The 20,684-nt window shown below is 38.9% G+C and overlaps 1 protein-coding gene across 3 annotated transcripts; it reads right to left on the bottom strand.

Annotated features, from left to right (window-relative positions):
- Positions 1–795: 795 nt before the first annotated feature.
- smad1 (SMAD family member 1) lies at positions 796–19,052 on the bottom strand. Of its 3 annotated transcripts, none has more exons than XM_007561982.2 (8): positions 18,931–19,052; positions 10,904–11,427; positions 8,692–8,766; positions 5,035–5,298; positions 4,835–4,951; positions 2,658–2,879; positions 2,309–2,565; positions 796–1,487 (listed from the first exon to the last, which is right to left on the bottom strand). In XM_007561982.2, the coding sequence occupies exons 2-8, from the start codon at positions 11,301–11,303 to the stop codon at positions 1,344–1,346; spliced, it is 1,479 nt and encodes a 492-aa protein (XP_007562044.1). In that variant the 5' UTR covers positions 11,304–11,427; positions 18,931–19,052; the 3' UTR covers positions 796–1,343. The 3 variants fall into 3 exon arrangements, with proteins under 3 accessions (XP_007562044.1, XP_016531844.1, XP_007562045.1); XM_016676358.1 differs by lacking the exon at positions 18,931–19,052 and adding an exon at positions 16,480–16,658; XM_007561983.2 differs by lacking the exon at positions 8,692–8,766 and having other exon boundaries at positions 18,931–19,049.
- Positions 19,053–20,684: the final 1,632 nt, after the last annotated feature.

The raw sequence follows: 20,684 nt of genomic DNA, 5'->3' as shown, positions 1-20,684 counted from the left end.
AGTACCAGGAGGGTAAAATGCTGCAGGATGGAACTTTATATTTAACAGATAAAATGGATCATGAAGTGTTTCCAAAACCTTTGAATGACGGCGTGAATCCCCAGTGCTCCCACATCAGACACCATTCTGCTGTAGGCTAAAACCGCAAAAGAAAAACTAAACTTCCTCTTGTGTTTTGTCTCAACTTTGTCATGTTCAGCTACCATTCTTATGCAACGCCACACTAACCAAAAGATGCTCTGCAAATCCACATTTTCTAATGGTGAAAACATCTACATAGTAAACAAAAAGTGTAACAAAATGACGATGAAAGTCAGTCTTTATCTTGTGAAATGCTACTTAAGCCCCATGCTCCACCCACAACCAGACACGTTGCACTTTTAAACCCCTCATTTTGTCTTTGTGTGACTAATTATGATTTCTGATGGCATAACATCAATTCATTGACCAAAAATATAAACCACTGTACTCTGCACAGCAAAAACACAGGATTTTGCCAAGTATTTTTGTCTACTTTCTAGAACAAATATCTTAGTACACTTCAAATAGGATAAAACTAACTTATAAGTAACTTTTCAGCAAGATTTAGGGGCTTGGTTTAAGCCAATAGTCCCTTAACATTGGTTAAAAAAATTCCACTGGCAGATTATTTCACTAATAACAAGACATTTATTCCATATTATAAGCTAAATAATCTGCCAGTGGAAATATATTGTTTTAAGGAAATGACGACGTAAAACAAGCTTCTATTTCTTGCTGAAATAGTTTTGCTTCAAGTGTACTAAGATATTTTCACTAGACCAAAACTACTTGATAAGATTTTGTGTTTTTGCAGCGTTGGTACATTTGAGGTCAATTCCACTTATTCATACAGGAAACATCAGAAAACTGCAAATTTGATGACTTGGAATGTCCCACAAACTGTTGCAACACAAATACAGCTGTATTGTTAAGGGAATATTGAAATGCAAACTAGATTTCAGTCAGAATAGCAGAACAATGAAGAAAGCATTTGTAGCAGGAAGATACCAGAGGAGTTGTTTGCCTCAATTATTACAGTTGGTCACAAAGATCAAGTATCTTCCAGTTGCGTCACACTCACGTTGCTTCCTCCTCTCCCAACCTGTTCATGTGTTCAACTCGGATGTCCTTCAAGTAGAAGCGCCGTGTAACAATCCACCTAACCTTACTGGTCCCAGACCAGTTTGAGCTCCCATCAGTTACAGACAACTTGACTGGACTACAAACCAGTCTGGGACCAGTTAGCTGCTACTCTCGCTACTTGGACCAAGATGCTGGGGTGCGGACAGCCACGTGGCTGAGGAGCCTGGGGTTACTGGAGCCTATGAGACAGAGGAAATGGGGTTGTGGGGGGAACCCATCTGGGTCAGGACTTTATCCAGCCACTGCAGCGGACCGTGCAGGTGGATCTCAATCCAGCAGGGCGTGCTGGTCACATCTTGACGGTGGTACTCTGCTCCCCAGCCCTGAAATGCAGGATTGTATTAGATCTTCCAAAGTAGAACTGTTCAGACAGCATCAATTAAAAACATTCATCTCCCTTCAACTTTTTCACATTATGTCACTTTACACCTAGATTCATATTTGCTTATTTTCTCTCCAGAGACAGCTGCAAGTCTTTCAAGGTGCATCTCTAGCAGTTTTGCACGTCTGCTGTGTAAAACATCTCAAGCTCAATCAGTTCACACAGAGGACTTCTATAAACATCAGTGTTTAAGTACTGCCACAAAGGTTTTGACTTTGATTAGGACATTTTAAGAAATGAATATGTCTCATCCACCTTCTTCCAGTGATACTATTATGATCTGTAGAAATGCCGATGATGATTGGTTGTTTTTGTTAAAAACAACCAATCACAGCCAGGAGTAAGTTCTTAGCGATGTCAATCAACCTCATGTATGCAAGTCAAAAATATCTTAAAGACCTTGTTTTTATTTCAATTATTGCCTCTGTGAGCTGACCTGGATTAAAGGGTAAATAAATGGAAGCTGTGAAACACAGTCGAACAAGATGGCTGCTGCAGGTGAGCAAACCTCAGTTTGAAAAATGGAAACTCAAGAAGTGCACTGGTGAAAAAAAATATCCAGATTTTCTGAAAATTAAATCTTCAAAACAGAAAATTTGATTAATCAGTAAAATCAATGTATTTCTTAGTCCCATATAAAAGATTAGGAAAGTGACTCATTCAAATTTGACTCAAATTCAAATTTGAATGAGTCAATGAATTTGTATGAGGTTGTATAATTTCAACTTGTTTTATTTTTCAGAGACTTCTAAAGCAGATTACCTTAACGAAGCTCATCCGGATGGTACACATCTTGGTGAGCTCATAGACGGCCTCGAAACCGTGGTTGACGGACTGGGCCAACAGCTCGGCAAACTCCTGGTTGTTGAAGATCTTCAGGCTACATCTGCTGGGAATCTTGCACACAGTTGTGGGGTGGAAGTTATGGTGGTAGTTACAGTTACGACTCTGGACGAAGATACTGCTGTCGCTCAGGCACTCTGCGTACACCTCCCCTCCAACGTAATACAGGTGAACGCCTGACAGAAACGTGATAACAGGCTTTTTAATTCCAAAAAGCACCAGCACTGTGGTACAGCTGAATGATGAACTGATTGTTCAGATGCTTCACCTCTGCCGATGTGCCGCCGGGTGTTCTCGATGGTGGAGTTGCGGTTGACGTTGGAGAGCAGGCCGAGGCAGAAGCGGTTGCGGTTGTTGGAGGGATCTGTGAAGCCGTCGACAAGAACGCTGGTGGAGGAAGCCTGAAAGGCCTCGCCAACGCGATTGTTCAGCTCATAGTAAACAATGGAGCACCAGTGCTTTGGTTCCTCGTAGGCCACTGGCTGCACATCTGCACAGGAAACACGAGGAGAGGGTCAGAGGAGGGAGCCAAGGTCAGAGAACAGCCAGACACAGAGGCAGAAAGACTTCTCTGAGCTGGAAAGATTGTTTTTAATTCCAGCTCATCCACGTAATTATTCCAAACTTTCTCAGGAATGTTTCAGAAGTTGTTTCCACTGACTTTAGAAAGATAACTGGATATTACTACGAGCGGAAAAGGTGAGGAGGACGACAGGAAGTGGGTCGTTTCTTATTTAATGGAAATGCCGCAATTGTGAAATTTAGTGTTTTTAACGTTTTGCTCTGAATTTGTTGTTCTTTCACCAAATGGCATTTTTTAGAGCCTGTACTCTCCAGTTAGTAGTTAAGTGTATTACTAGATTACTTTACAATTATTTGAATAATCAGTTTATCACAATGATTCTGATTAAAGTTTCAAAAGTTGATGAGTAGCTTTGTCATTCTTGTTGCGCTCTAAAAGGTGCAGCCTGTGTTTTGTGGTGTGATCCTGTAGCTTCTGGGCCATTCCAGGATGACCTCCCCCATATGGAAAGAAGAATAAATCATGTTTATCTAGGTGCAACCCCCCCTCCCAAACTTCCTCTGCAGTGTGGCACTGGCTGGCAGGTGTGTTTTGTCTTTCTCCTTCCCAGAGCTGATCTACAACAGAAACCTGCCCCCCTGTACAGGATGCAGCTTGTGGAAAAGGAAAAAAAGAAAAACATCAACACACCTCCGACCTCCCGTTACCAGCTAACAAAACTTTCAGCGCCTTTTCCTGCTACTGCTGCAACCGGATGAGGACAAATCTGTGAGCTTAAAGTGAATGATGATACAGAAGTGCAAATAATGTACTTTATGGGCCATAAAGAGGAGATAAAAGTTCAGACAAAGGTTTTAATACACTCCCTGCCCAGTCTGTGGTGAGTCAGATTAAATTCAAAACAAACTCCTAAATGTTTTCTGATTTTGTGTGCTAAAACATTAAGACCATGAAGCGTTTGTTAACAAGCTGCATAATGAAAATCGGTGATTATTTTCATAATCGGTGGCAACTCAGGTGTAAACTAAAACAGTAAAACATGAATCGGGTAAAGACTTATTTCCCACTGGCTTTAAACAATAAAGCTACTTTAGGTGGGTGATATCAAGTTTAGTTTACTTAAGATATTTTGTGGTATTTGTTATGATGATGATAAAAGTGATGATAAAAAAATTATTGCAGTCTCCTTTGGCAAGTCTGTATGGCTTTATCTGCATATCAATAAGCAATGAATCAACTAATTGCATGATAAATTAAAATGAGCTCAATAATGTCCATTTTGATGATCAATATTTTTAAAGGAAGTTTCGTTTAGACCTTATTAATCTATTTTTTATGGTTTTGGTTGTGTGTGGTTTTTAATTTTCTTTTTATTTATTGTTTCTGGCTGTTGTCTTTTATTTTTGAAATTTAAATCAATGTCTTGCAGTTGCAATGTACAAAATTAAGGTTTATTGTTCTTTGCGAAAGCAAACTAGCAAACTAGCAATATTATGCAATTATTTATATTATATTAATTGAAAATAGTCTCAAAACAACAATATTACTATAAATCACAATTTCTGTGAAAATTTCCAGCAAGTTGTCGTCATGATGGACCTGCATAGAAAAACACTTTATTTATTCATAATTTTAAAGACATTGATATTTATTAATGCTCTAATGGAGAGGTGTAAGAAATGCTTACAGTAATGAAAATCCATATTTTTAATTTAACCTACGCAAAGTGTAGTTTCATTGCTGATACACATAAATATCTAAAAGCTAAAACAAACTCAAACAGTATATGCGGAAAATTAAAACCCCTAAGCTAAGATAAATGATTATTGCACCAACCTATTAAAGTAGAGGTAATAAGTAAATATTTTCATTAACGATGTACGAGCCCTGCACATCACAAGGATGTGTGAGCACATCATTACCTGCCCGGTTGTTTGTCTCTGTAGGCAAAGGTGGAGCCATGAGGTTGATGTCCATTGGCTGAGGACAGTCCTGCGTCATCTGCTCCTCTGGGGGCATGTAAGCAGGTGGGGGGGTCTCTACATGAGGCAAAAAAAGACCCAGAATGATGTAAAAAGTGACGAACTGTGGCGCATAGGAAACGGAGACTCATCGCTCCTACCAGGCATCTGGAACGGACTTCCCGGATCGGAGCTGGATGGCGAGTGAGGGAAGGTGGTGCTGCTGCCACTACCGGGTGAGCTTGGGAAGCCGTTTCCCGGAGAATGAGGGAAAGGAACAGTGTTTGCCTGAGTGAAGGATTCTGGGAAGGTGGCATTCTGGGGCATGTGCGGCTCGTTCTGCTGAAGTGGGTTGCGGAAGCGAGGCAGCATCGTGTGCTTGGCGTTGAACTCGCTGTTCCTCGGCACCAAAACAGGAGGCAACACTGAAAGAAGAAAAATAATACTTCAGTTTGTAGACAGTTGGTGACAAAATGTTGGCCGACAATCTGTCTACAAGTAAAAAGCTCCACAAAACTTCAATTGTTTGGAAAATATCTACAATAACAAGGCATAACATTTTCCTCTTCTGTGTATCGTTTAATTTTTTTCATAAATGAACAATGATGCCACCATTCTAACATTGGTCAGCACTAACACTGACCAATGTGTTACTGCTTACCAGATCAAATCAGATCAGATAAGCTGGGGGTTCAGTAACCTAGTAATTGAAAAGACTCCACAAATACAAGAAAACACACATGTTGTCACAATCAGACACAGAATAGCTCAACAGTCTCACAAAAGTATTCATAACGCTTTAATTCTCCCTTACTTTGTCGTGTTGTACCACAAACTTAGCATCAGCGTTAGTGTTTTCACACCGTGAAGTGTGGCAGACTCGGATTTTAGTGGCTGTAGGATTTTACATTTTTCACTGGCAGAAGGCCAAGAGTTGCTTCTCCTGCTAGTGCTAGACACAAAACATTTGTTTTGGCTACTTTTACCCAGAATGCCCTGCGTTGTAGTCCACTTCCTGCTTTTGGATCAATCTCCAATCTGCTTAGCATTCAGATATGCATCAGAACTGCACCGATCCTTAAAAAACCTGACCTGCCAATTTTGATTTTGGCTGATATTAATTTTTTTTGTCTGAAATGTTGCTAAATATAGCAAGAAAATTACTGAGTTGGCAACAGTGGGGTGAATATTGTTAAATGTAAATGTGCAGACCTGACCTGGTGGGCCGGTCTGTCAGTCACACCTCTCACTGTTGCGCAAAAGAGGACAGTGTTGGAAATATTAGTTTAATTATGCTAGTTTTAATGCTAGCTTTAACTTTAGCACATGGTGAAATATTAGACTGATCCTGATTGTTTTGAGTAGGCCTCAATTTTGGTTAGGTTTAGACTCACAGTTTAATCAATATATAGCTTAACCAGTATATAAAAAAAAACTATTGATAAGACTAATTTTAATCAAATTGTGATCATTATATCTAAGAAAATTGTATGATTTTATGCATTTGATTGTTTGAATAAATTCTGGATGATTGTGAAGTTAAACAGTGACTGTTGTCTTTGTGGTTTCACTTTTACACAGGACATTAACGGACCTGGGGAGACGAGATAACAAAGAGCAACAGGTAGTAAATATCTTGTTTTTCAACAACAGAGACTGATTTTTAAACCTTTGCTGAGGAATAGAAGATTAGGGGATGGGCTTCACGTGAAAGTATCGCCCAATCATGATCCCACAAAATTAAGGAAATCGGCGCCCAGAAATCAACTGGTCAATAAATCAGTTGGCCAATAAATGTATCCTATTTTAAACATTTATATTATGTAAACAGCACTGCCAGAGATGCATTCAGTTTATAGCAAGTGTGTGAATGATCTAATGATCGGGCTGCTGATTGCAGCCAGTCCACATTGTTAGTAGAACTAGAGGGCCCCAAAACCAAATTTTGCTTAGGGCCCCATGGAGGCTTGGGCCGGTCCTGATCAGTTCACAACAGACGTGACTTACAATCACATGCATGCGAGCTCAGATTAAACCCCGATGTCTTTCTGCTGCTCTCCATGATCCAACATTCTGAGCGCAGATGTCGCTGCATTTTTCAAATGTCAGCTTGCAGGCAGTTGGTCTGAGCCAGCAGAATTTGGCTCCGACTCTCAGGTTTCTGCCCTGAAAGTTTGTGCGAGATGAGGCATTCTTGTGGAATTCATCACTTGGGGTAAATATCCCGGCTGATGGCTATTCAGGTGCAGCGGAAACCACAGTGATACGCTCCGCTTGCGTCTATAAATACCTGAGTAGATACAGAAAGCTGGAGCTGACATTTTAGATGAGGCTGATACATCAGAGAAGTTATTTTAAAGGTTAAAAATTGATGTTCAAGCAGCAAGAGGAGGGTGACGGGGTGTGTGTTTGCTAGAGTGTGTGTGTGTGTGTGAGATGGGGGACGTGAACAGACAGGTAGTCTGGAGTTGAATCCCCTGATCTACCCGCCGTTAAAACTAAACGTGTGCAAGGCAGGCAGCGAGTCTTTCCTCCCTTTGTGTGTGAGCGACTGTCTTCCTGTTCCCTCATGCAATCAAGAATCAAGTGTGTGTGTGTATGCGTGTATGTGTGAGCGCAAGAGAGATTTGGTGAGTCTTTGTAGACTGTGCGTAAGTGAATGAGCACGTGTGCCTTTGTGTCAATGTGTGCAGAAGAAGGGGTCTACAATTTGAAGCATGCGTATAACAAAGCCCCGTTCTCCCTGACATGGAATTTCCTGCTCCAAAAACACATCAAAGAACACACACACGCACGCACACACATTTTTACCCATATTACAACCTCACATTGACTTCGATTCATTCTAGTAGCTGCATCAACTGCCTAATCCTAACAATTACAACTCAATTCAAAACTACATTATTAATCCCAAAGAGAAATGAAACGTTGCTAAAACTCATGTAATTTTCTTTAAAAAGTTGCTATAGGTGCTGGTGGCTACAGGCAGGGAGGATTTCCTGCAGCAGCTTATATTACAGTGGCTCTGAAGAAGCCCCTGACTGAAGACACTGCTGTTGTATAAAAGTCTGATGATGAAGTAGCTGAGGGTTTTCTGTAGAGATGCAAATCTTTCAGCCAATTTGATTTTGATTTTTAGGCTCACAATTCAATTCAGTAAACAAGTTTTCTATTAAACGATGGCTGAGAAGAGGAAAGGACTGTAAACAAAGCATTTATTTAAAACAACTCTACAAGGTTGCATACTGTATCAAATTCCATCAGGTTACATTTAAACAAAAATAGGTTTGTACATAAAACACTAACATAAATTACCAGTATTAGGTTAGCTTACCTGTCGGATTTTTTCTTAAATAAAAATTGTATATCAAAGAATTACTCAAAATACATTCGGTGGCTGAGCAGACGCGTGATGCAGTATAGGAGCGGCAAAGATGCAACACCTACACATTTTAAAATCGATTTTTAAGAATAATTCTCTATAGAATACATTTTTTCTGCATTTCTAATTGTGTTATTTTCTTGATTTTTATGAAGAGTCTTTCTTTGCACTTCCAGAGGTTCCACAGCAATCTTCAGAACAGAACCAGCATTCTTCACTTAGAGTGATACTTGACCTTCTGAAGTATCACACTACACTAACGATTATCAATTCATTCCTATTCCAACCTTAATCAAAACCTAATTCACACCACACCTGTAAACCAAACTTACAAAATAACTACAACAGCCCATGTTTATCAAGAATCTAACATAGACTTGAACCATTCTATACCATTGTCCTCAGGTATGTAAAGCAGAAGTAGCCTATGTTTTACCTGATGGGGTATAAAGTTGCTGTTGCTGCTCCTGCTGCTGATAGTGCTGGAGGGCATGGCTGTATTGATCTGAGACTGTAGACATTAAAAAGACCATAGGAGAGATGGTCACTGATTCAAGAAGTGTTATGAAGTACATTATGAAATAACTTCTATTCATCTGTGTCTCACTAAATAAACCCTAATATCTGACTGGTTAAACTGTACAGCAACTTTAAAGTAGACTGCTTTAAAGATCAAAATATCTCAGAGGGGTGAACTCTACTTTTCTAGGACCTCTGGGAAAATTAGTCATAAGTTGGAGAGATAAAATAAATTCATGAGATCTTGTACTTCTCAACAAGATCTTCAGAAAACTCATCCATGCGTTTATCTTTAGTCGAATTGAAACGTTGAGAAGCAGCATTCAATTTTTATGCTCCTCTGATCTGGAAGAAACTTCCAGAGAACTACAAAACTGCTGAAACACAGTTTCTTTAAATCAATGCTAAGAACCCATTTGCTTAGAGATGCCTTCAGTTAATAACTGTAACATCATAAACTGTAGTCGATCTTTCAACCTGTCATCATTTCTTTTACTTTGATACTGCAACGTCATGTTTTTTTCTTGTTTGTTGTTTTATTTTTCCTAATCATGAAAAGCTCCTTGAATTGCCTAGTTGCTGAAAATATGCTGTACAAATACACTGCCTTTCCTTCAGCACACAGCCATTAAGTGAAAATATGAATAAAATTTCAAATATAAATAAAAACACACTTTAAGTCATATCTTTATTATCATAATTAAGGTATATTACTTTAATGAACAAATCAGACTTAAGTTTTATTCAGATTTCCACATGTATAAATATCAGTTTTGGGATATTTTGACTTACTGAATTGTGGCATGTTTGGCTCTCCATATCTGCTGCGGTTAAATGTTATTACAGTTAGACATTTTTAGATCAGAGCGCCAAAAGTTTTGGGCTGAACCTTCCTTTAGCAGCTGAGGGTCTACAGGAACATCTTCTTTCTGTTGACGGCTGCTCACCTCCAGCCCAGATCCTGTTACTACACACCTGGTAGTAACACTGGCTAAAACGGTGAGAACGTAGAGCAAAGCGCACACCAGAGGAGTGCACTTTGAGGCGATTTGGTGTGATTTGTAGTTAATTGTACTCAACTTATTGGAGATATCAAAGAAAACTGTCTGCTAGGAGATGTTATGTTCTCATCATACTTCAATGCCTTTGGGGCGCTTCTTACCAACGCCAACGCCTTCTTTCAACACCAGAGACTTGATGTCATTTAACATAAGTGACTCATACAATAACAATATTCTGTCCTCCATTTAGAGTCATTTTTATTTTTAGGCAGTACAATATGCTGTACTGGACTGAAGATAAGGGATAAAAGAGTCAATGTCCTGAGAAAAGGAACTGAAAAGGAACATCATTTTAAAAGCTGACAAATCTGACTCACTCATTTGAAGTATGAAGAAAGTTGTTGGTCTATAATTTTTGTCCTTACATTTCTTAACAAAAATAGTTCAAAACATAAAGGAAAACAGTTAACCATCAAGTGCACCGACTAAAGTAATCTAAATGGAAATTAAAGGAAAAGTTACATTAAAATCACATTAGTAAATTTTTGTTGGTCTTATTTTCCGCTAGACTGTAGTAGGAATATGGATTCCAATCTATAGTGCTTCTAAAAACATCTAGTACTTTATAATGAATAATAGGGGTGGGCCGATTTATCAGGGCCAATTTCCTTCATTTTGGGGGATCGGTGATCGGCCGATCTTATCCCCAGATCTTATCTACCTCAGCTAAGGTCTAAAAATCAACAACTGTCCTCTTCTGCTCTGCTCTGAGAAAGTTTGACTGACAGACCGGTGCACCAGGTCGTGTCTGCACCTTTTCAGTTAACAGTTTCCCCACTGTTGCCAACTCAGCAACTTTCTTTCTATATTTAGAAACATTTCAGGCAAAAATATTTGGTATCAGCCAAAATAGGAAACAGCAAGTTCAGGCTAATAACCGGTAATCTGTGATCGCCCAGGAAACTGCAATTGGTTCTCCCCTATTGAATAAAAAAACAAAACAAAAACAAAAACTATCTGTACATTTTTTTTTTGGCTTCTGTGTTGAAACTTGTTGGGGAGTAAAAAGTGACAAACCCAAAATACTGTAATTTAACTGCTGCCTTGAGACTATCTGATATTTCTCACCTGGACTGTCCACTCTCTTATAGTGGTAGGGGTTGATGCACACATCCTTCTGTTTGGAGCCGAAGGGATACTCGCAGCATTCCAGCGCCTTCAGCTCATGGTGGGACTGCAGGTCAGGCCAGCGCCACACCCGGCAGTAAATGACATGTGGCAGACCCTTTCTGTGGGACACCTGCAGCCGTCCGTCCAGCGAGCGAGGGATGGTCACACAGTTACTGGGCTGACCCGGGCAGCTGAGCGCCCGCTCCAGCTCCTCCATGGCTCCCTTCTTCTTTTTCAGTTTCTTAACCAGAGCATCCACAGCTTTTTCTGCCCACTTCTCCTCTTCATCGCCCTGCTTCCAGCCCAGCAGCCGTTTGACGGCCGGGCTGGTGAAGGAGAAGAGCGAAGTAACATTCATGGTGACTAATTTTCCCTCCTGAAGTCGCCAAAAGAAGCAGCAGAATCAGCTAGAAAAGAGGGACAGATTGTCTGATTCTTGGGTTTCTTTTGTTTTTCCAAGTACTTCCCAAGTTTCCAAGGTCCTGCAAGAAAGAAAAAAAGGTTTTACAATGAAGCTATAATCTGAAAGATAAATAAATAAATTCTGTATTTTCTTTTCTATAGCAGAAAGGTAAAGTTAAAAGTGACTCCTGCAGCCACAGCTGTCAGTCATGAGTTCTGGGAAAGTGGCACCGCTCTGTGAACATCAGCCTGACATTCTTCAGATAGCTTCCTGTCTGTATGACTTGTCACATTACCACCAATTACTAATGTCACTTACAGGAAGAAGTCTGCATACTGCAACCTCCACAACCTGCAGAATGAGGGTGCTGAGGTATTTCATGCTCAGCACCTGTTGATTTTCCACTACACAGTTATATCCACTGTAAGGATGCAACTAACAATGTCTCTAGCTATTGATTAATCTATTGATTATTCTTCTGATGATTAATTGGATAAAAACATTGGCACATTCTGCTGATTTTTCATTTGAATTTGTCTGCTGCCAAAATAAAATACTTCTAATGTCATCATGTGAAAAGATCAGACAGCTCTGCTGGATTTAACATGAATACAGTCTAGGACTGATCTGTTAGTTATTGTTTTCTGATTCATAAATGAATAGCAAAAGGTGATTAACAGGAGATTTTTTAATAGGATCAGATGAAGCAAAAACTGTGACACGTGAGGTGTTCTGGGTAGAACACGTTCAGTTTTAACTGTTTTAATTTAAATGCAAAATCTATATTTTGAGATTATAATTTTGTAACTGTTGTCATTACATATTAGAGTTTAGGCTTAATTACTGCTCTAAATATGTCGTTCTAACTGACCTTTTTTGAGTCTGTTTTTCAGTCAACGATTAATCAATTACTAAATTAGTTGACAATTATTTCAATAACTGATCCATTGTGATTAATGTGATTAATCATTTCAGCCTTAATCTGTTGTGACTTTAATATTTTGCAGGCTTGTAAACCACCAAGCATTTGACAAGTAATTGTAAGTAATTTCTCGATTCATTTTTTTATTTAGCAAACAGATTTGTTTTAATTTAGTAAATTACACAACCTCTGTACACCAACCATGTGTTTGTGTAGGACAATACAAGGGAAGTGACATGTGGACCCCTGAATAAAAGTGCCCATTCACTGGGTCCCAACGGGGCAATTACATACCCAGAAGGTCCACACCTTCCAGTTTTTAAAAGGAAAAACTAAATGGCATTGAAAACTTTCTGCTCTATTCGCCTTCTCTTTTTTTTAATTGTCAGAATAAAATTAGACAGAAAAATTCAGTCATACTTGAGGTTTGGCTCTGGATAAATGTCCTGAATCCAATGAACAGTTGACCAGAAATTTGGCACTAAGTGAGGATGCATCAGCATCTGACAGTAAGTCAACAGCCCATACAGAACAGATACATCATTAAGACCACTCTGCAGTTATTTCTGGCGATGCAGCTTATGGGATGAAGAGTGTTTTCTATCTTTGTCATCAGTGTGTGTAAGACTCAATGTAATGCAGTCTGATGTAAACAAATGCTGAATAACCTGCAAGTTGAAATAGAAACATGCTTTGCAAAAGTATAAGTAATATTCACAGAATTCAATATAAAAAAAGTGCAGGATTGAAAAATGAAATTGCTTTTTATTTTTGACAAATAAAAATCTGATTCTATTCAGAGTCAATACTTTGTAGAACCAACTTTCCCTGGAAAGTTTCAAGTCTTTTAAAGTTTTCTCTCCTAGCTTTGCACACGTCGACACATTTTCTGCTCATTCCTCCCTGTATTTAGCTTCACAAAACTTCCTATTAACTTTGACCAGCCTTCCTTATCCCTGCTAATGAAACTCATCCCCTCAGCATGATGCTGGCACCACTATATTGTGTTTTCAGGGGGATGTGCAACATTTTTTTTCTTCCACACACAGTGTTTTGCATGACACGGTTTGTTACTAAAGCTCTCTAACAAACTGCTGAGGCCTTCACAGAACAGCTGTATTTATTCTACAGCTGCACAAAAGATTAAATTGCAACCATCACTTTATCCATATGTGCAATATTTACATTCCAGCAGTTTCTACTTTACTTCTCAAAATAAGTTGCACTGGATTTTATTTAAGGCCATCAGTGGGATGGATACAAACAACAATAAATATAAACAATAAATCTTGAACTTCACAATTATGCATTACTTTGTGTTGTTCTAGCACATAAAATCCCAGGAAAATATATTAAAGTTTGTGGCTTTAGCAAGAAAAATAATGTGGAAATAATGTTGAATATATTTGCAAATTATAAAGTCCCCAAAATAAAACCAAAATGTTCAAAACAATTCACTAAAACCATTTTTTTGTCATAGAACTACAACATGTGGAATCTGGTTCTAAACCAATAAAATGATTGCATAATTTATCCATTTTTGGTATTTCGCAGTCAAGCATCCTTGAATCTATGACACATTTTTCTGCCTGAAAAAAATAACATGTACCTTTTACCCCAACCGACTGTGAGGTTTGCTTCAATAAACTTCTGACTGAGTCATTTCACTTAAATATTACAAAATCTGACACCATCTCTCCTTCGTCAGACCTCAGTTTCAAATGAAAAAGCAGATTGTGATGTTATCACAGGAAAAACAGACACATCTGGAAGCAGCTAAACATGAAGTGTAAAAGTTTAGGTTTTAAAACGATGTCACAGGTATATTGTATCATAAGAAGACATTTTAAGAAGCATCCAGCTAATGCACATGTTTTGAAGGCTTCTCAGTAACAGCCAACGCTCTCAGAGGAATTCAAGACTAGCCGCATGAAAACAATTCCCCGTCTCATAAGTTTGGACTGTAACATCTGGAAGAGGACTAACGCAATCTTTTGCTATGATTCAGCTGCAGCTGGAGGCCATGTTTCCTGGATGTTTCCATTGCTGACAGTCTATCATATCTGACTGCTTGTCTCACCACAAGCGTATTCAGAGAGCCTGATGTGGCACTGTGTTGCACATTAGGACAATGCTCTTCTACTGCTTCATTAGGGATAGTCAAAGTACAACAGTGCCAACGTAGAGTCCTCTACATTTGGTTCATTTAATATTTGTTTTTCTTATTTCAGAATTATTGGTTGATAAATTCCAATATAATGTGTGTTGTCTGAAAAGTAATGCCAGATCTCTGATGTAACATTCTTGTGTCTATTTTACAGGAAGCTGCTGGGTTTGTTTGGCTGTGAGCAGAAATCCAATTTGTGATGACACATCGAGGTTTTACCAACCATTAAAGCTCACTGGACCATCTGGTCTGAAAAATGTTACATTTTTAAATAATCTCACTACATCCCAGCACACAGGAATGCACAATATATTGTGAATATATTGCGATATCAGTAAACATGGCACAAAGGATTGTTGGAGTGCAAAAACTGTTGGTTAATATATTTTAAAATTTCTGATTAATATTTTAATAAGTGATCAATATGTTTATATGCTATATTTAGTTTTCAGTCAAACAAAATAGTAAACATCATAGTTAAGCCTTTAAATCAACTGCTTATATTGAAGTGATTCTTATGTTGCCATGGAGCTTTAAACTTCCTCCTAGTCAACGAAGAACCAACAGATGCCAGCAGTGACTTCGGAGCTGCTCTCTTCCCTATAAAACCTGAAACACTCACTATCATTTACACAACAGACCCATAAAAAAACCCTCCTGACATTCCCTACAGTCGAGCCCGAGCGCAGTGCTTCCCTATTAGTTTAGCGGTAGCATGTTATGGTCATCAGTTAGCCCACTGGACAGAGACTGGAGATAATGGGAGCACAGAGTGGGATCATGCGACACAGGCAGGCGAGGTGTTTGACCCACCTGGTGCAAGCTGCTAGCCACTACACTAGCCACATGGATCACTTTGCACCGCTCCAATATCTGTTAATCAATTTAAGCCTGTGCTGTGTAGGATGAAGAGGCAGTAATGATGCTCTCTGGACCCTCCCCAGGGACGGGGCATTAAGAAGAAGCTACATTATTTATCAGCAGGGTCCTAGATGGGGCGTCCATTAACCCTCGCACAATGGAGTCAGCGGCTATAAACAGAGAAAAGCAGGAAGCGAGAGAGGGTGATAGATAAAGAGAAAGAGTAAGGAAGAATGGGGGGAAAGATGAAGAGACAGAAAAAGAGTGAGAAAGTACGAGTGGTGCAGCCAAAGATGTGTGACAGACGATCTGCAATCAGGGCTCATTACTGACGAACCAGACACTGTGTTTTATAAAATGGTAACAATTCAGTTAAAAAAATAGCAGAGAAGGAGATCAGGGCATCACACTGGGGAAACCCATGCATGAGTTTTATTCTTACAAAAAAAACAGCTTTTAATTTTAGTGTCTTGATTTTACCCACTAAAAATCATGCCAGCTGATGAGATTTAATCTCATTGGCTGACATTTAACCAGCTTTATGGCATAACTAAGGTTTGACATCATTTTTACACCTTAAACTATTTTTCACAAAATTACAGAGGCTAAGGTGATGTGAGTTTGTCCGGCTGTGTGGAGGAGAGTAGCACCACTTGTTGCTGCGTACTGCTGATCAGCTGCTTAAATGAAAGCTGCTCTGCTTTTCCTTCCCTTACAAGATGTACAAATTCTAGTCTGGAAGAACATACATGACTGACAAACATGCGAGTGCAGCACAACTAGGAGAAATGGCTTGTGGTCTTTTCCCATTAACTACAGAGTAATCCTATAACTGCTAAATTCTGACACCACTCCATTTTTGTTTACATTTCGTGAAGAAGGAAATGCCGCTCAGTGTCTTCTTCAGAGGTTTTCATGTCATTTCCTTCAATGGTTTTTGGTGCAGCGTCACCCCAAGGGAGAAAACAAGTTTTTCAAAGGGTTTGGTTCATTTGTCACAATGCAATGTGTGAAAGCAAACTGCACCAACTGAAAATGTAACAAATGTTGCAACTTTGGTCAACAACTGAAGGAGTCTACCAGACTATCAGGTGTACCCTAAAAGAGTTTAAAATGAAGATGTTTGATTGTTTAAAAGAAAAAAAACAACCATCCTAGGTGGCGGACTCAACAGTAAATACCTCATTTGGTCTATGGAAGCCATCCCTTGTAGACAAGCAGTCATGCAGTAGCAGATGCAGATTCTTGCCATAGCCACTCATGTCAATACGGCAGTCTAAGAGCAGGGCTTAGAAATAACCACAGACAGGCAGGAGGTGTTGCCCTCCCTGACTAGACATGGCATTGACCCAGGAGGCTCATTTTAGCCGCTGGGGTCACTCTTCCTGACAGACATGAACACAAACACAGATCCAGGGTCGGTAAAGATGAAATAAAGCCATCATGTCTCTCAAACAAAGAACAATAGCAAAACCACTATGTTTTTCTGTGTTGTTTGGAGGTAAATCATATTTTGCCTTACTGGAATCAGATTTTTTCATCCCAGACACAGCTGTCCACACATGACCACGGCAAACATAACTAGCAAACACATGGGTTTTCAAGCTGCCATGTCAAACATGCTTGGCACTCAGTGTTATGTTAGAGAGGACACCTCACCCTGTCACATCCAGTCTACCATATCAAACACCATGCAGACATACAAGAAGCGCTGCAACTTGGTATTGGTTTAGCGTTGTTCTCTGCAGATTTTTTTGGTGGATGTTACCATGCACTGATATAAACTGAAAAGATTACAACAATCACGTCTAATTTGTCAAAGAAACAAGTCTCAAAAAGCACTAAAAATGCTCCCATGATGGAAAAAGCAGAGCAATGATCCAACTGGAACCGTAGCATGAACAAGGACAAATTCCTGTCCTTTGGGTAATCTGATATGTCATCCTCAATAATGTCAGCAGATCTAGGCTTAGCTGCTGTTGGTCCCTCACTTTGTTTTCCTCCATTCTCTTGCAGACATATGAATTCACGGATACAGCAACACAACAAAACATATCCTATGATGTAAAGTCTCTGAAAAGGTCTTAGGAGAGCTGAGTGTACAAAAATACTAATGATAACAGTGCAAAAATTATGAAGAGATGCATAAGAGGAGGAATATTTTTCAAAGATTCATGAATGACAAGACTGACATAGAAAAAATACATAATAAGTACCCATAATTAACCTTAAATCTGTTGGCAGTGGAAAAATGCTAATTCTGAGAGTTTTGGGTTTTCTTTGTTAAATTTTTAATGAAATGTGTCAGCGTTTCTAAGCTATTATGCCTTGACTGTTATTTTTTCATTTTGTGTAAAATGCACCCTATTTGTTTTGTTTACGAAGAATTACAGGAAATATTAAGTTTGACTCGTGTTTACCTATTTCTTTTCTTGGTGTTAAACACAAATAAATTGTTATTCAGGCCCAACATGAAAATCTAGGGAAAACCATCAACTTTATTAGGTGTTTGAAACTAATGCTGCTAAACAACCAACTGCAGGCTCTACTTATGGTAATTTACCTGCTTAAATTAGATCGTTACACTTGATTGTTACTCCATATGGAGCGGAAACAAAAAAGGTGTAATATTCTGCACACAAAACACTTAACGGGTGAGCATTTTGTATATTGCTACGCACAATTTTGTGTCAAAATGTAATCAATGAATCAATACATGGCATTATTATAACTGTAGTAATCAATATATTTCATTACGTTTGCAGAAGTGGTATTAATTGTTGCTTTTATGTTTTAAAACAAAGCAATTGGACTATATTATGCACTTCTGTTTTAATCTGTGTAAATATGATGATACCCTAAAATTGGGATATTTTTATTCAAGGTTTGCATAATATCAGAACCTCAGGATTAATCAGTGAGCTTACATTTGTCACAGACATGGCTTAGTTCAGTCATTCATCCCCAGTGTTCATACTATTTAAATAATCATAAATGAAACATTACCACCTGAGTTTGAAGACACATTCTTTATTTTTTAGGGCCTTTTTAGCACATATTTATAAGTTACTCAGACAAATTGTCATTTTGGATGTGAAGAAAATAGATGTGTGACACAGTTTTTAGCACATATTTATAAGTTACTCAGACAAATTGTCATTTTGGATGTGAAGAAAATAGATGTGTGACACAGTAACACCACCAGTTTCTTTACATCCTGTAACTCAACATGCATTGATTCCCAATTGTTCTTTTTAAAGCTTCACATTTAGTTTGTACTTGGAAAAGTTCCTTATAAACATTGCTAAAGATAAACTTAAATCAAGTAGCAGTGGAATCAGAACTGAATCGATATATATTTTACTGAAAGACCTCAAAATTCAAGTTTTAGAAGGCTAAAAGGCAACAGTTGTAGTAAAAACATAGCTAAACATGGCTCTAGTGTGACGATGTGAGCCAAAAAGGAAGTAGAAAAGTTTTAAGCTTTCCAACTGACACACAGCTGAGAGCTGCTGACCGTTGGGATCTACTTTCTCAGAAACGAAGCCGCGCAGAGTTTACGAAGAAGAAAACCTAGATGAAGAAACGTTCCGTTTGTGTTTAAATATAAATGAATAAAAGTTTTACACTACCTTTCCTGTCCCTGCCGCCCCGGCACTGGGTCTGTATGCGGGCCCCTCCTCAGCGCTCCCACCGCCTCAGTTGAGTCTGCAGCTCGACCTGGCGTCAGAGAGTCGGCAGGCCGTCTCACTCTCCGCTGAGCGCCAGTATCACGCCGCGGGATGCAGCATCACCCCAGACAACAAGAGGACCTACATTTTTTTTCTACATTAACATCTTCATTCACAGCAGGGAAATCATGGATTATGTAACTGTGAAACAATGCAGATTTCTCGCTAATTTACTCGAGGTTCTCATGAAGGAGGAGACTTTTTTCCTCCTCAGATTGTTTCCCCCAGGTAAAGTTGATGCAGTCATAAACAAAAGTTTGACAACTTTTGTTGTCAAACTTTGCAATTTTGTTTGTCATTTTATGGATGTGTTGCTTTCTCCCTCTCCCAATCAAATGAAACACATTCTATAATTTGTATTATAACAGTTTCAAATGGGACAAAACTCTTACTTTAAACTCTCCTGGCTTGGTAATAAATTTATTCTTAAAACTTAAAAATGTCTGCACTTGATAAAGTCAGTTCTGTTTTCTGTAATTTTAGATTCGGCTTAGGTGGTTTCTGTTAACTCTTGCACTTAGTCTTCCTCTCATTCACTTTGATTGCAATGTGATAAAAAGTGGTCATATTTAAGAAATATTGTGTCCAAGAACATAGCCACGTCTTACACATGTTACCATCAAAGTTCATGCATGATTATTCCTCTACATGAAACATTTACTTATTTATTTTGGTGCCTATTTTTCATATTGTCCAAATTTTAAAGTTTATGATTCTGCAGAAGTATTTGATTACATCATTTTTAACACGGAATATCTTGAATACTTACATCAGTTTAAGAAATTTGGTTACCAGAGCTATTCATAGACACATTAAAGTGAAGCAAAAGTCACATTTAGAGTGTATAAAACAAAACAGGTGCAATGAAGAAAATGACCTATCAGGAAGAAGATATTTTTATGAAGAAAAAGAAGTTAGAATATATTATATAACTTATTTTCTAATCAAATAACATAAGTTTTTTTTTTTTGACCAATCTCTAAAATTCGCGCCTGCCACAACAAAAGGGACTAGTTTGTCTTGAGGACTCGCGGAGGGTTACGCTCCAAACGGTGGCGACTGATATCGAACGTGACGTCACAGAGCTGGCGGCAGCATGTCTGAGTGAGGCGGGCGCGAGCTGCACGTGAATAAATCTGGGAAAACAGCGCGTGAAGGTAGAGAGGGTGAAAGACGGAGCGGGTGGGGGTAATCTCACGTTGATGATGATGATGGTGGTGATGATGATGATGATGATGATGATGATGAGAAGAGACAGTAGAAAGATTCCTAAACTTTTAACTAGAGGATTCCCTCTTACACACACACACACACACACACACACACACACACGCGCGCGCGCCCGCGGCAGCTGTGCATTCATTGGACCGCAGATTTACAGTCCCATTACAGAGAGGAACCCACTGAGTTTATACAGACATTATCAGGCGTTGTGGCATTTTATCTCACAATAACTTTGCAATAAACCTGTAGCACTCTAATTAGGTTAATTTGACCTTTATGGCGTGCAAACGTCTTGGTTTGAGCTTTATACAAAAGCGAACCCAGTTGAATCAACTATTTTGAACCTAAACTGGATCTATGCAGAAGAACCTGCCACAGTTGTCAGCCCGTTCTGACACCTGAAGATGCAACCACTGAAAATCGTGTTAATC

This window comes from Poecilia formosa, unplaced genomic scaffold, assembly GCF_000485575.1.
Source record: "Poecilia formosa unplaced genomic scaffold, Poecilia_formosa-5.1.2 Scaffold132, whole genome shotgun sequence".
NCBI classification, from domain to species: domain Eukaryota; kingdom Metazoa; phylum Chordata; class Actinopteri; order Cyprinodontiformes; family Poeciliidae; genus Poecilia; species Poecilia formosa.
This window is presented reverse-complemented; position numbering and strand designations above follow the sequence as displayed.